The sequence below is a fragment of the Haemaphysalis longicornis genome, unplaced genomic scaffold, assembly GCF_048455015.1.
Source record: "Haemaphysalis longicornis isolate Haplotype H1 unplaced genomic scaffold, Haemaphysalis longicornis Haplotype H1 scaffold_1, whole genome shotgun sequence".
NCBI classification, from domain to species: Eukaryota; Metazoa; Arthropoda; class Arachnida; order Ixodida; family Ixodidae; genus Haemaphysalis; species Haemaphysalis longicornis.
The window spans coordinates 207,336,123-207,350,500 of NW_027526203.1; the positions used below are offsets into that span (position 1 = coordinate 207,336,123).

General features: G+C 51.5%; 1 protein-coding gene across 1 annotated transcript in view; it reads right to left on the reverse strand.

The window, feature by feature from the left end:
• Window positions 1–10,136: 10,136 nt before the first annotated feature.
• The window catches only part of LOC144156877 (presequence protease, mitochondrial-like), a 229,479-nt gene continuing 225,237 nt past the window's right edge, over window positions 10,137–14,378 (reverse strand). The window contains exon 28 of the mRNA XM_077688398.1: window positions 10,137–14,140. Coding sequence (XP_077544524.1) covers window positions 12,976–14,140 — 1,165 coding nt within the window. The 3' untranslated portion in view covers window positions 10,137–12,975. The remainder of the gene's footprint in view (window positions 14,141–14,378) is intronic.

Sequence of the window (14,378 nt, forward strand, 5' to 3'; positions counted from 1 at the left end):
GACCGCCCAGGCTGCACGGTGGTACCGGCTGGTGGGGCGCGACGCTCGTACGATGGGAGAATTTGAAGCGCTCTTTCGTAGCGAATTCCTGCCCTCAGATTACGAGCGCCGCGTTGAACGAGCTAGAGATGCGAACTCAACACCGAGATGAGTCTGCTCGAATACGTCATGGCAATGCAGGAGTTGTTTTTGCTTGCAAAGCCCATGGCGTCTGAGGCGGAAAAGGTTGAGAGGGTGACGAGACAAGCCCACCCAACTTTTGCAGCGTACCTTCGAGGCAGTCAGTTTGCCAACCTCAATGAACTGGCCAGCGAAGCAAAACGCATCCAAGCCGATATTCTAGCTGCTCGCAGCTATCGGCCGCCTCCCCCAGCCCACGCCACGCTGGAGCCAAGGTGCGCATGGCAGGGTGCGTCCCCACCGCCCATGCCGCGCGCCGCGGCAACAGCAGCGTACGCGGAGAGCACGGTAATAGAGCTGCGCGATGTGTCGGAGCGCGCGCTCGACCCGTACTCGTACGGCATGCGGGCGCGTTCTGACGCCCAGCAAGGCATGCCGCGGCACGGCTACGGCCGGGGACAAAACGCGCATGAAGAACCCAACAGCTACGCCCGTGTGGAAAGCTCGAGGGGACCGAACGCGCAGCGCGACAGTCAGGGAGCAGTAGCGCACTCGGAACCCAACCGCTACGCCCGTGTGGCAAGCCAAGGGAACCCGGTAGCGTTGCGCGGACAGCGGCCTCAGGCTGCGCAGTCGCATCGCGGCATCGTCTGATACAAGTGCCGCGCAACGGGCCGCTATGCCCGCGCGTGCACCGCTCCCTGCCCGGCGCCGGAAAGGCAGCGCAATTCGGGAAACGCCAGCCGCCGTCGGTGAGCACTTCGTCGCCGACGGCTATGGCTGCATTAGGTGGTGAGCCTGAGCCCCTAATCCCGATGGCGTGCAGGGTAAAACGCCCCAACGCACTAGCGCCTTTCATCGCCCTTACGATCGCTGGTCGAAAGTTTGCGGCGTTGCTGGACAGCGGAGCGTCTGCTACGCTGTTCGGCGATGATGTCCTCGCTCATTTGCATCGGAGAGCTATTCGATTGCGAGATTGCGACATCACTTTCCACCTAGCGAGCGGGAAAGACAACTCAGGCGGCTCGGCGAGGTTGGTGGTCCGATGGGAGAAACGAGTGCGACGCCACAGATTCGTACATCTCCCGGGCCTAACAGTGCCTGTAATTCTCGGCCGTGATTTTCTGGCTCGTGCAGGCATTGATTGACATTGCGAACGGAGGGTGTAGGCAAGGCGTTCATGCAGCCCTACTACCGTTTGCAAAGCTGGCCGAGGTATCGGAAGCGCGCTCCGCTCCGAATATCTCGCGCGCGCGCGCGCGGCGAACGCGACGCTCCCGGAGACGCTTTGCACTCCGGAGGCCGCACGAGCGGGCAGGGAAGCCATGCCTCCCACCCGCGCAGCCGCCGCCGCGACGGTAGCTCGATGAGCGCGCCTTGCGCTTCCGAGAGCTCGCGCGGGCGCTCACCGCATCTCGCGGCGCCCCACACACCCTCCCATCGCGCAGCGTAACAAAGGGAGCCCCGAAGGGACGGCTGCCACTCCGCGCCGAATCCCGGGCAACCCCCCCTTACCGCCCATGCCGGCAGTAGCGGCGTTCAGCAGCGAAGAGTTCCTTAAAGGGGCCCTGAAAAGCGCAATCGTTAGATTGGGTCGTCAACATCATCTGTGCCAAGTATTACTCTTTTACGCGCAGCGGAAAGCTCACACTTTTGTTGCAAAGTTTGTCGCTTTTTTCTCACCCTTTCCTTCGTGTTTTTGGACGCCGCCATCTTCACATGTCTACATCATCGATTCCCAGATGTTCGTCATAAGCTAGACATCCTGCTATTGGGCGGCTTTTTCACGCACTTCCGGCAAAGAGATGAGTCGTCGGCTCAGCGTCGGCTCGCCGGCTGATCTGCCAGCGGAGTGCCGGAGTGCTTGGACATTTTACGACAAACGAAACAAGTGTAAACAAACGCTTAACCGTTTGTATTGAATGCAACAGGGCCATAAAACGACATGAATATTCTCTTACTTGAGTACGTTCCATAAAGAAAGCGTTGAAGCCCCGTGGCACTTCTTTCTTGCAATCGCAGAGAACGCCATGAGCCGAATGCCCGGGTTTGACGCATACATTTTATTCAACTTCCAAACAATCCAGAGATGCGTTTCGAACGAACACAACGTCACAACATGCGTTGCAAGTCCGAACCGCGATTGACAGACGATGGGTTGCCTCCTCCTGCCCCTCGTAAATTCGCCACTTACCTCGCGCACGGTTTGCGGGGACGAACAGCAAGTCACTTAACTCTGGCGCACAAGCCGAGATGGCTTTTAGCCACGCACACTGCACATACGCCATGCGAGATTGAGTCGTACACCGCTTGAGAAAGATAATCCAGACCATGGGAAGCACTATCCACCCGCAGAAGCACAACGTCGCATTTCATCGCGAAACAAAGGCGTCCACAACACACACACCATCGCCTCCTGTAATGCCAAATGCATCTCACACTTCCAAATGGGAGTGAGTGGAGTGAGTAGTATGCCTGCAGTGCCCATACGCCGCGAGGTGGGGCCCCAAGCTGAACCAAGATCACGCAACCGTAACTGACTTCTAGAGCGGTTTGTGACTTGTTTCTAGGGCAACCGATGTTTGATATTGTCAAAGAAATGGTGCTCGCTCCAGCGCTAGAAAGCTCAGAGCCGCGGAGGAGCATGTTTTGCCAACGTTGCCGCTCTCTACCACGCGTCGCCCCAAGCTGAACTGGCGTTTTGTGCACGGGTTCTGTATCGGTTTAAAATGTCTTTTTCACATGCCGCCGCCAGGAATTACCACCGCCACAAAATAAGACCCGGCACCAGCGGGGCCACATCTGATACGGCGCTTTTTGGAGGAGGAGGAGGAGGAGGAAAATCTTTATTAAAACAACAGGTGCAGTTGTTAGGGCACCCGCCCGGTGGAGGGGATAAACAGTGCGCTGTGCATCCAAGGGAGCGAGCGCAGGATCCTCCCCGTGCGGCTGCGAGTTCGCCGCCGATAAAGAGTCGCGTGCCGCCGATAGCAAAGTTCTGCGGCAACGTACACCGCGAAAGGGCAAGGCCAGGCCGCCGCACACATGCGGCCAGATTTTTCGTTCGCTTTTCCAGCCTTGAGTGGAGAGCGGGATTCATGGTGTCAACAAAGCTTGCCCGTAGCAGACGGCTGTGTGAGTAGCGCAATAGCGGAAGTTAGTCACCGCCGAGGAGCGCAGCATCATGGGAGGGAAGGCTCGCTCGCCGTCAACAGCGGAGAGTAAGTTGAAAGGAGGAGGAAACGCGGCGCGACGATAATACGCGGTTTTTGATTTACGATTTCTCAGCTAATACTCATCGCTTCAACAAAATTTTTGCGGGAGGAGATTGCTAATACATTGCTTTATTTGGTTACATGTACATCCACGCATCGGCGGAAGGTATTTCAGGACCCCTTTAAGGGTGAGCAGAACTATCCGTTTTGTAAATAGCCATTGTGACCGGAAAGAACGACGCCGAGCACTTCACAAATGTGAACCGTGTCCTGCAACGCCTCGAAGATGCAGGCCTGAAGCTTAAGCTCGAAAAATGCACTTTCCTCGCCAACGAGGCGGAGTACCTCGGACACGTCATCGACGCAGAGGGCCTGCGCCCAACACCGAAGAAGGTCGAAGCCGTCTTGAAGGCGCCAAGTCCCGGGGACGTCCGACAGCTGCAAAGCTACCTGGCGCTCATCAACTTTTAAAGGCGTTTTCTACCAGACCTGTCATCAGTGCTCCGACCGTTGTACTTGCTGCTCGTGAAAGACGCGCGGTGGAAGTGGACAGCGAAAGAGGAAGAAGCTTTCAATAAAAGCAAGGAGCTGCTGACTTCCGCACCCGCCCTACAGCACTTTGATCCGACAAAGCCATCGTCCTGAGCTGCGATGCTTCGCTGTACGGCGTGGGAGCTGTTCTCACACAGTGAGATGAAACTGTAGAGCACCCAGTGGTTTTTGCATCGCGTAGCCTTCTGCCAGCAGAGCAGAAGTACAGCCAACTTGACAAAGAAGCCTTGGCCATAATATTTGGAATCACGAAGTTCCATCAATACCTGTGGGGCCATGATTTCGAGGTAGTGACGGATCACAAACCCTTGCTGGGACTGCTGGGACAGGACAAACCGATTCCGCAGCGGTCGTCGCCCGAATGATTAGATTGGCAATTACGCTTTCGGCGTACAGGTACCAGCTCATCTACCGACCGGGAGCGTGCATCAGCAACGCCAACGCCTTGAGCCGGCTGCCGCTACCTGCACAAAAAACGTACGTCCCACAGCCCTCAGATATCTTCATGCTTGAAGGATCCTATCCACGACTCCCGTCTCCATCGACTATTTCGAAGGCAACCCTTCGTGACCTCATACTGTCTCGTCTGCTTCGAGCGTTACTGTCAGGTGACGAGATTCCGCAAGGAGAAGAATGGTCGCTGTTTCAAAAGTGCCAGACAGAGTTCAGCGTTCGCGAAAACTGCGTTTTGCGGGGTGCCCGTGTTGTTATTCCCGAGTCCCTGCAGGCAGACGTTCTAAGCTTGCTCCACGAAACACGTCCTGGAGTGGAGAAAATGAAAACAGCCGCGCAAAGCCACGTGTGGTGGAACGGACTTGACAAAGACATTGAAGGAGAGTTCAATCGACTCCCTGGCCGTTCCCGAAAAAACCGTGGTTGCGACTACATGTGGACTTCGGCCGGCCACTCAAAGGCCATTACTTCTTTGTTTTGGTCGACGCGTTTCCAAAATGGGTGGAAGTGGTCCCAGTGACTTCACCATCTGCGGAGAGTACCATCAAGTGCCTGCGGAAAATTTTCTCCACGCACAGATTGCCGGATACAATTGTATCGAACAACGGCACTGCGTTTACCAGCAACAAGTACGCCGACTTCCTCGCTCGCAATGGGATTCGCAGAATTCTCGTTCCCCGGGCCCCTACCATCCTGCTTCGAACGGCGCCGCCGAACGTGTCGTCCAAACCATCAAGTCGAAGCTCAAGAAAGCTCAGCCGGGGGATTTTCAGATGGGCATCGACCGCATCCTCCTCTCCTACCGGACTACGAAGCACTTGTTGACAGGGTCGACACCCTCCGAGCTCCTCATGGGGCGAAAACTTCAAACAGCTTTCGACCGGCTGCATCCGAACCTGCGAGCAGACGTGGAGTTTACATTACTCAAGCAGAAACTTCGCTGCGACGAGAATGCCCGCAAGGCCCCTATGCCTTCGCCCGGAGAGCCTGTATTCGCACGAAACTTTCGCCCAGGCCCTGCTTGGATTCCTGGAACTGCCCGGAATTCCACAAGCTCGTTTTCAATTGAGGTAGAGCTGCAAGACGGCAGTCTGGAACAGACATGGGGACCACGTTCCGACCGGGAATTGCTCCCTGCATTATCTCCGACGACGAAGAGCCGCCGCAAACCACACTTGAAGCTGCCGAAAGCGGTCAGACCGACGCAGGAGGCAACACAACACCGGATCTACTGTTTATGCCGATGCCTCAGCCGCCAAGCATTGTTCGCCAGCCAAGCCCCGTTTCACAAGCAACGGGGCCAGACACTCAACTTGAACCGCAAGAGGGGTCGGACCGCCATCTTCGGCGCTCGTGCCGATGACGGAAAGCCTCCAGCTATTATGCACAGTGAAGACAAGCTCCCCAAGTGGTGAACTAATGGGGGAGGAGTGTTATGTTCGTATATTCCACTGTACTACGAAGCGAGAGGCTGCAAGCAAGCGGCCGCCTGTGCCTGCCACTTCCCCGCTTCTCGGGCGTGGGGCAAACGAGGGAGAGGGCGATCTCTTCTAAACAATACACGCTCCCCCGATTTCTAGCGTGGGAAGCCAGTCGTCTCTACGCCAGCATTGGCCACCATTGCGTATGCTCCTTCTTCGCGGCGCTCAGCGCTGCTGCCCTGTCTGGGCGCCTTCGTAACGTCCTTACTTCCGGGGTTTCCCCTGAGACGATCATAACACATCTCTTCGCAGATTCAGTCGAAATGTTCACTTCCCACTACTAAGACAGAATAAAGCAAAATTTCATGATAGTTCCTTATTTTTCGAGATTCGTTGAATTCCCAGAGAATTTGTGGTTGTGGATGTGCACCCCGGCAATATTAATGCTTTCAGTTAACTCTTCATTGCGAATGGCTGTGGTCAAGAATAATCTACATAGCAAAGAAGCCTTGGCTCAACAGATGCACAGAGTACTGCTTCACACCCCCTCCTCCACCTTTACGTTCCAGAAATAGAGAATACCAGTGGCGCTGTCAAGACCAGTTTATTCATGCGCAAATTAACATCAGATTTCAAAACATATTTAAAACTTAGGCCCATACTAACATGCAAAGGGGCCTTTTGTCTTTAATGCAAACAAACACACGTGTGGGTGTTTATCTTCAGGCTGCTTAAAGGGACACAAAAACTGATTTTTGCATGTGACAGATCACGCATTTTGTAGTTCCCTAATCTTTTGTTGACCAACCAATGACACCTTGTTTGCCAAGAAATAAATAATTAAAGCTAACATTTCTCTCTCCTGTTTCACTTCTATTTTTTTCTTGATGTGATGAAGCACGTCACCCCAACCCTCGACTTCTCTCAATTGTTGCCATTTTTTCACAACGCCTGCTCTGATTGGCTTCTACTTTCATCGCGAAGGTTGAAAGGCAATCAGGAAAGGTCTTTTTTAAGCCATCTCGGTATGGCAGTGCCCATGGCCCCCAAACTGGGTGGCCATCAAGCCCCGCTTTAGCCAAGCCTTTTGATGCCTTCAAAAGGGTGCAGAAAATATGCACATTTGATCATCCAGAAAGTTGACGGCCGTCTTGGCAGCAACTTGCTTTTACAAGTAGTGTCCCTTTAAAGTGTCCGAGCACCAATTTAGGTCACAACGGAACTGAGAAAAATTCATACTAAAATAAACTGAATGGAAAATGTCAGCGCAGTCAGCCACCCACTACGAGAACGCTGGGACATGTTTCATTCTTACTTGACTTGGCCCGCGGCTTAGCTTCTTTTTGTGGCACTTCGCTGCTTTTAGGGGCAAAGCACCTAAGGGGCTTGGGCTGTCAGCGTCTCATGTCATCGTCGTCGCATCTTCGTGTGGTCACGGTAATAAAACACCGGGACATTTCCAATGCCCCGTGCTAGAGCGCAACGCCTACTAAAAGAACACACCGGGACCCTCGTCTTCATACACCTCGCGCTAAAGCAGTTCATCTCCATCGGCAAAAACATGTGCTAAAAGAACACGCTGGGACACTTGCTTTTCGTTAGCACTTGCTTGCTTGCTTCTATTTCGCTCCATACTCGCTTGATTGCATCTCTTTAAAATTTGTAGTTCTCCGTTTCGAATTTTACTCCTCCTCCATCTGCGTAATTGGGATGTCGCGTATATATACCAACACGTGCCGTGTGGCACGAGACTTAAAATCTTTGAATACACTTGTACAGTGCATGCTTCCCCCCTCCCCAGGTTCCCGTTAGTAGAGAAGGCCCGTTTTTTTTTCTTCTTTTTTTTCTTTGAGGCCTCTTAGCAGTGCCCCACTCCCAGTATGCTGCTGAGGCATGCAGGGAATATTTACTCACCTATGGTGCAATACACTACACTTTCTTCACTCGTCTTTAATCATGTAAAACTAGTACACAAGGGTGGTGCATCGTAATCAGGTCTGCGGTTATTATGGGAGCTGCATGGAGCTTTGCATGGCTTTGCAGGGCAAAGCACGAGGACAACAGCCATAATAATGCCATTTGAAGCAAACTGCGGGCAACAATGGCTTTTTCAGAATTTTCAAATTGCTCTTTATTACATAAAGGCAAGAACTGACAATGGCAACAACCGTGCATTGGTCTGCAATGTTGATAAACACTTACAATATCCTTTGGCGAAACATGATAGCTGTGCTGTGCACAACATCGGATCTACTGTTTATGCCGACGCCTTCACCATCTGTGGAGTGGTGAAGGCGTCCAACCAAGCAGTGCACCAACCAATGAGCAGCACAATTTTTTTGTTATTGACAAACCACGCAGTTTGAGCATTCACAAATTCCTCACGGACAAGTATTGCATGAATTGTAGTAGTATGTGGTGAAGCAATTTAATAGCATTTTGACAACCCAATAGGTGTTTCTACAGCCACAGGCATCTTCTGAGTTTGTTCAGGAGCCAAGTAAGAAAGGAGAACTTCTTGAGGAAAGTGCCGTGCCGGCGTCATGCAGAAAAGATGGTACCACATTTCCCTCTAATAAGTTTTAGTACGACACTCTGTTGTACTGGAGAGGATGTTCCATGCCCAACTGCTTTGGGAGATTAGCAAGCAAGCAGTTTGACAAACTTTGCTTTACTCATGGCTGCCAGAAAATGCCACTTTTATGTTGCTATCATGATACACTGACACAGGCACAAATTTAGCATTTAATATGAGATATACAAAAGCTAAATTGGAATTCCAAGATGCTCAGTGAATTTAGAAAGCCAGCAGCTGCCATGCTGCTATGAGGCTTTATCAGGGTTTTCATTTGGTTGACCCACGGAGCAAGAATTATAGAGGAGGTGCAACAGGGCTTGCTCCGGCGGCGTGATAAAGTCACGGCGCTAGGAACTTACCGGGCGCCGCACGGCACCGACGTGCCCTCTGTCGCGAGGCGCTAAAGGGAAAAGGCTCGCGGGTACAAGGTCAGTGAGTGCATAGCCAGCTGCCGTCGTGGGCAGACGGCACCGACAAACACCTCGCACAACTGGACTTTCATTGGAGTCAGTTTGTGGTGGAAGAAATCTTTGCATTTCAGACATCGTTGTCGTAAGATGAAGGGGCTTTGATTTTTTTTAGAACGCAAAACCTACAATAAAAAAGAACATGTGGTTGAGAAGTTAGGTATCATTAGTAACAGTGAATGCTGGTTGTTACCCTCTATGCCATTAGTTTATATTTAGACTGTCCTAACTTCCCCGTCCTACCTGCCCTGCCCGCCCTGCTTGTGCAACATGAAAAGCGCGCGCAATTCTGAGAAGCCCGCGAGAGGCGAGAGCGAACCACTCGTGGTGAGGTGGCGGCATTGGAAGACGTTGTCTGCTCCGGGATTCCTTCTCATGGAGCTTCGTTTCAAGCGCGATATGACTTGTGACTAGGGCAGTATTTATTAATAACTGCTGCTAAAATGTCCAGCACTTCTATTTATTTATTTTACATTAAGAAATCTGGCAATGTTTACAGTATATTCGATGTAATTACGATTTTTGTGCGTCGCGACCATAGAACAAGTAAACTATGGCAACGCGCTTGACGCGTCATCTGTTGTGCTGCTCCGCAAGCTGCATTTCCTCCTTGCCAGGCAGCGACATTATCGCGCTGCTCGTCCGCGCTGTCCCAGCCCAGCGGATTCCCCTCCTCAAATACTTCTTTCTCGGTGGGTTGACCACAAAGAATTGCCAAGCAGCCAACAGCAACACTATTAAAAAGGTACATGGAAGTGGTCCCGAATGCAGCACTGTCCGGTGACCAAGCATCTTCTTTATCCTCAACAACAGTCTTCAAGGAGTGAGGAACCAAGAACACACACGAACTCCATTCTCAGTGGCTGGGTAGTGTGCAGCACTTCACATATGTGTATAATTAACCTTCAGGACCAGCAGTACATGCATGGAACATGCGATTCTAATGCTTCACCATGCTAGTATGTACAGCCGTGAGCTGAAGTAAACGGACCATGGGAGCGGTGGCCAAAAATAATCGCTGCGCCGCCTGGTTGCGCGGCGCCTGCTGTCGAGAACGTGCACAGCGCAGGCGCGGCCTAGCAGTACAGCACACATGCCGCTATCGCTCGCTTCTTCGCGATCGTCTCACGCCCCTAAAAATTGATGTCAGGGTAACCGCGCAGCCCTTTCGCTGTCTGCTGTGGAAATGGCGCGCTGGCGCAATCGGCGGCCCGCTGGCAGAGTTGGTGCGCTGGTGATTTTAGTTTTTTTTTTTTTTTTTGCATCCCCCCCCCCCCCCCCCCCCTGCGTCATATATTGAAGCAGATAATGAAGCAGAAAAAAATCACTGTGCAGTCGAAGAAAATAAGACAAAACCCCATCTGCGTCGGTTTTGAGGATAGATGCAAAATTATAGGCATCCTGAGAATGTCAGCGAAGTTGAAAAATTATTGACGCTAAGCTTACACGATGTTTTGACAGCTGTGTTTAGGTATGTACTGCATTGCTTTATGAAACTTCGTTTGGCGTATGAGGGATATACGTCATTCCGCAAGTGCTCGGAAAAATCCAGCTTCGGAGTTTTTTCAAGTTCGAGGCACCGACACATACATTTAATGTTCAAAAACTTCTTTGCGATGTGGGACACCATTGAACCCAGCTTTAAATGCCCAGCGACTATCGAAACACATACAAACTACAGCTTTCAATTACAATATTTCCGCTTGAAAACAGTATTGACCGTTCTTGCGCACTTCTGTGACACGAGTTGAAATTGAAGGATTTGAACCAAAGAGGGATCGGTCATTCAATGATATAAGATAAAAAGATTACTGGCTTATGGTCGACCGCATGCGGCAAACAAACGACGGTTGCATTAAAAAAATTTACACGTAATATTTTACAAAGCATTGCACAGGGCCGTCGTTCTCAGATGGGGGTCCGCAGAGAAAAAAAGGTCGGTAAAGACACTTCAGACTCCGTGGGTCCCTCTGCGATACTCCCAATTTCCTTTTTTTTTTCCAAATCCTGCCACGAACTAAAAAAAAAAAAAAGCGGATTTGCTGCATTATATGTTAGAATAACTTCTCCGCACAGCACAAATTTTAAAGCTGGCTTTTCGCACAGCATTCCAATTATGCAGAAAAGCCACACTCAAAAGCCAGCATAGGGAGATGTGTATGAGCAACTTTGGCTGCAAGGGTTAATTGTGTTACAATACGACACATATCACCCCACCACTTTTGCAAGCCCCGAAGGAGTCCTCGGAATGCTGCCGGCCGAGTACCACTGAAATAAAAAATCAGAGGTCGGGCAAATCCCAAGACCTGCGGGCAGCCCCATTTCATTCACAACGCCATGCACTTAAGTTTAATTACAAAAGTCCGGCCTCTAAATAAGACGTCACAACGGAGAGTCAGGAGGACCTAACAATAAACCGATACTATACTCGGTGACAACTTAAGAACGGCACCGGAAGTTGCCGCTGTGCCTTATCACCGTAGCCGGATGTTTCTCCGCGCGGCGCAAGTAGGGCGTTACTGGGAATATTTTGAACATGGCGTGAGCCGTTCCCGTGATTTTTTGGACATAATATGCTTATAAACGACTCCAGTGACGACAAACAAACTGCGTGAGACAAGGCAGACGATATCACGCATTCATAGCAAACCCCTTTCAAAACGCGCGCGCACTTAAATCACGGGTCCGGCGCTTTGGCGGAGTGATACACTACATGAGGTGGTGCCGTTCTTGAGTTGTAACCGAGTATAGGCCGCTGATCGGCCACAAATACAGTCAATAGTTGTGTACACAGATAGCCATATGACCGAACTCTAGCTCGCACTCTCATGCGGAAACTCCAAGGTGTTTATCAAAAACACGCTACCGAAGAAACAAGACAACAGCTCCAACTGAGAAGCATGCACTGAAGCATGCACTGAACGATCAAACCTCGGGTGTACCGTATGAATTTCCAGCCATGCAATGCACACCTAAAATTAAGCTCCGCGCAGAAGGTTCCCTTCTTTGATAGCCGGCGCCGGCATTCGAAGAAGACGGGCTGTGCACGCATTACAAAAGAGCCATCACTTACTCCTTTGTCAACATATCTCTGCGGTAGTGGCTACAGCCGTAGACCCGCGACGAATCGAAACGTGACCGCGTAGTTTTGACAACATAATCCCCGGGTACACATTTTTGCGTTCACCCCATTTAAACCTCCTCACCCCTCGACTGACCTCACAGTTCTCGTGTCTTTACTGGGAGCTTCTATCTACCATGACCCTTATAACACCCTCAAAGACCATTATCGTCACCTCCCTAACCCGGGACAAAAATGGTGCCGCTCAGGTGACAAAAACACTGGTAAAAATGTTATACACTTTGCCAGCTCACCTCCGCCCGTTTCGGACATAATACGCGACATCCATACTTTCCTAGAAGTTCCGGAAGGCAAAAAATGTTCTGACACGTGCGCTCCGCACCCCCAACACAGATCAGCCCAGCCGACATACAAGCAAATAAAGAAGCAATCAAAACAAGCAAAATAGCCCGTACACTCTTCAGCTAAGACAAAGACCTTTTTTCGGATGTATTTACTGCAATGCTTTCCCACTGCAGCCTTGTGATACCGAAGAACAGAAAGGGTACGAGCCGTATTCGCAGCTACAGGACGCTATGTGTGACAGCGTAGAACCATTGCCGCATATCAGGTGAGTCGCACCGTTTTAAATATACGGCGGTGCCCGGCAGTGTTTCCCTAACTGCGCGGCGGGATTCCCCTGCCGTTGATTTATCGAAGCAAGAATTAGTCGCGATGAAGCAAGTGATAGTGGCATGCATGGAAAACTGGTTGGCCGCGCCTGCGCTGTGCGCGGTCTCGACAGCAGGCGCTGCGCAACCAGACGGCGCAGCGATTAGTTTTGGCCACCGCTCGCGTGGTCCGTTTACTTCAGCTCACGGCTGTACATTACGTGCAGTACAAGTGCCCAAGTATGGGCTTTTACATAGTTGGCGCAACATGCGCTGTGGGCATGCTCGTCCCGTGCTTTTCGCCGCCCGTGTCTTTCGCTGCGCTAAATCTTTTTTCTGTAAAATGAACCAACTCACTCAGCAACATGTATAGCTAAAACCTAATCTTTCATTTACTACACATGAAAAGGGGCAAGACGCCGTCCCGAAACACTCGTTTACAAGGAAGAAGGGGCAGAAGCCACTACTTTGGCCGCCACGTTCTCATCTTTATGGCTGGGCTCATCAGGAGTCAACAGCTGGGCTTTGACCTGGCGGCCAAAGATCATCTGGCCATCTTTCTTGGCCACTTCCTGAGCATCGGCCAGACTTGCAAACGACAGTACTGCCTTGGCCGAGAAGGAACCATTGGCGCGCTGAATGCGAATGACTTGGTTGGGCTTGGCAGGCCAGAGCAGGTCCTCAATTTGGCCAGTGCTGAAAGGAAGATTCTCGATGAAAACCTTGTGTTGGCCCTTTATAGTCCGCAGTGCTTCGACCAGCTGCTGTTCCGTAACTTTCTGGAAGGTGTGTTTACTTTTCCGCTCCACGAGGGTCCTGGTTACTCTTTTCCCCCCAGTCAACTTTTTGCCTGGTTGTGAAACCTTCTTTTCCGCATATGATGCTAAGTTCAAGAGATCTCCCCCAAGGAGTCTGCTAGCATAATCTTCAGAAACTAGATGCAGCTCCAGCTTCTTCCCAGTCAGTGCCTTGCCGTTCATGGCCAAAGCCCTCCGGGCATCATCAGCACTCGCAAACTGTACGAACGCTGCTCTCTGAGCCCTGTCAGGGAACTGCTCACGCTCCACTTTCGTTATCTCACAATGTGCAAGGTGCTGCCTCAGCCTCCCCTCTGTACAGAGAGGCGACAGGTTCCGGACAAGAATGGTGCGGCTGGAGGCGGTGTCTGTTCTCTGAGCTTCCTGTGCCGGTCTCCTCGTCATTATGTAGCAACAAACATCCTTCGTTTTGGCCACGTCAGCCCTGATCTCATGGCCCATCAGTTTGGCGCTTTCCCACATGTAGTTGAGGGCTCTGTCCTGGTCCTCTTTTGAGGCCACCTGGGCAAAGGCTACGCCAGAGGGCTCGTTATTCCTGTCGGTCAATAGGAGGACGTCGCCCGCGCCTCGTGACACCTCGATGCCAGCATGCTGCAAGTGCCTGGCAATTTGAGCTGGAGTGGCATCCCGGGGAAGGTCTTGAAGTTTCAGGAGGAACCGGTCACTGCTGCCCTCGCTTTCAGGCAGATGCGATGTTCCCTTGTGCGAGTGCACAGCAGGCTTCTCGGTCACACCCTCAGCCTCCTTGATGCAGTCTGTGTCTTCACCAGGCTTCTTGCTGCCACTGCGAAACAACCATAAGCAAGGAGTTGCAGCACAGGGCAACCAAACACAGGGGGAGTGGTTCCAGGCTGACATGATGGTGTTTTAACTAGATGTCATTGCAGTACCTCAAGGGTCAGCACAGCTGTATCACCCAGCTAACTCTAGTTGGATGCTCTGAAGTCGACTAATCAAGCTATGGGAAGGGGAAAACTGGAGACTAAAATCTGTAGCGGTGTGTTTCCTTGCATACGAAAGCG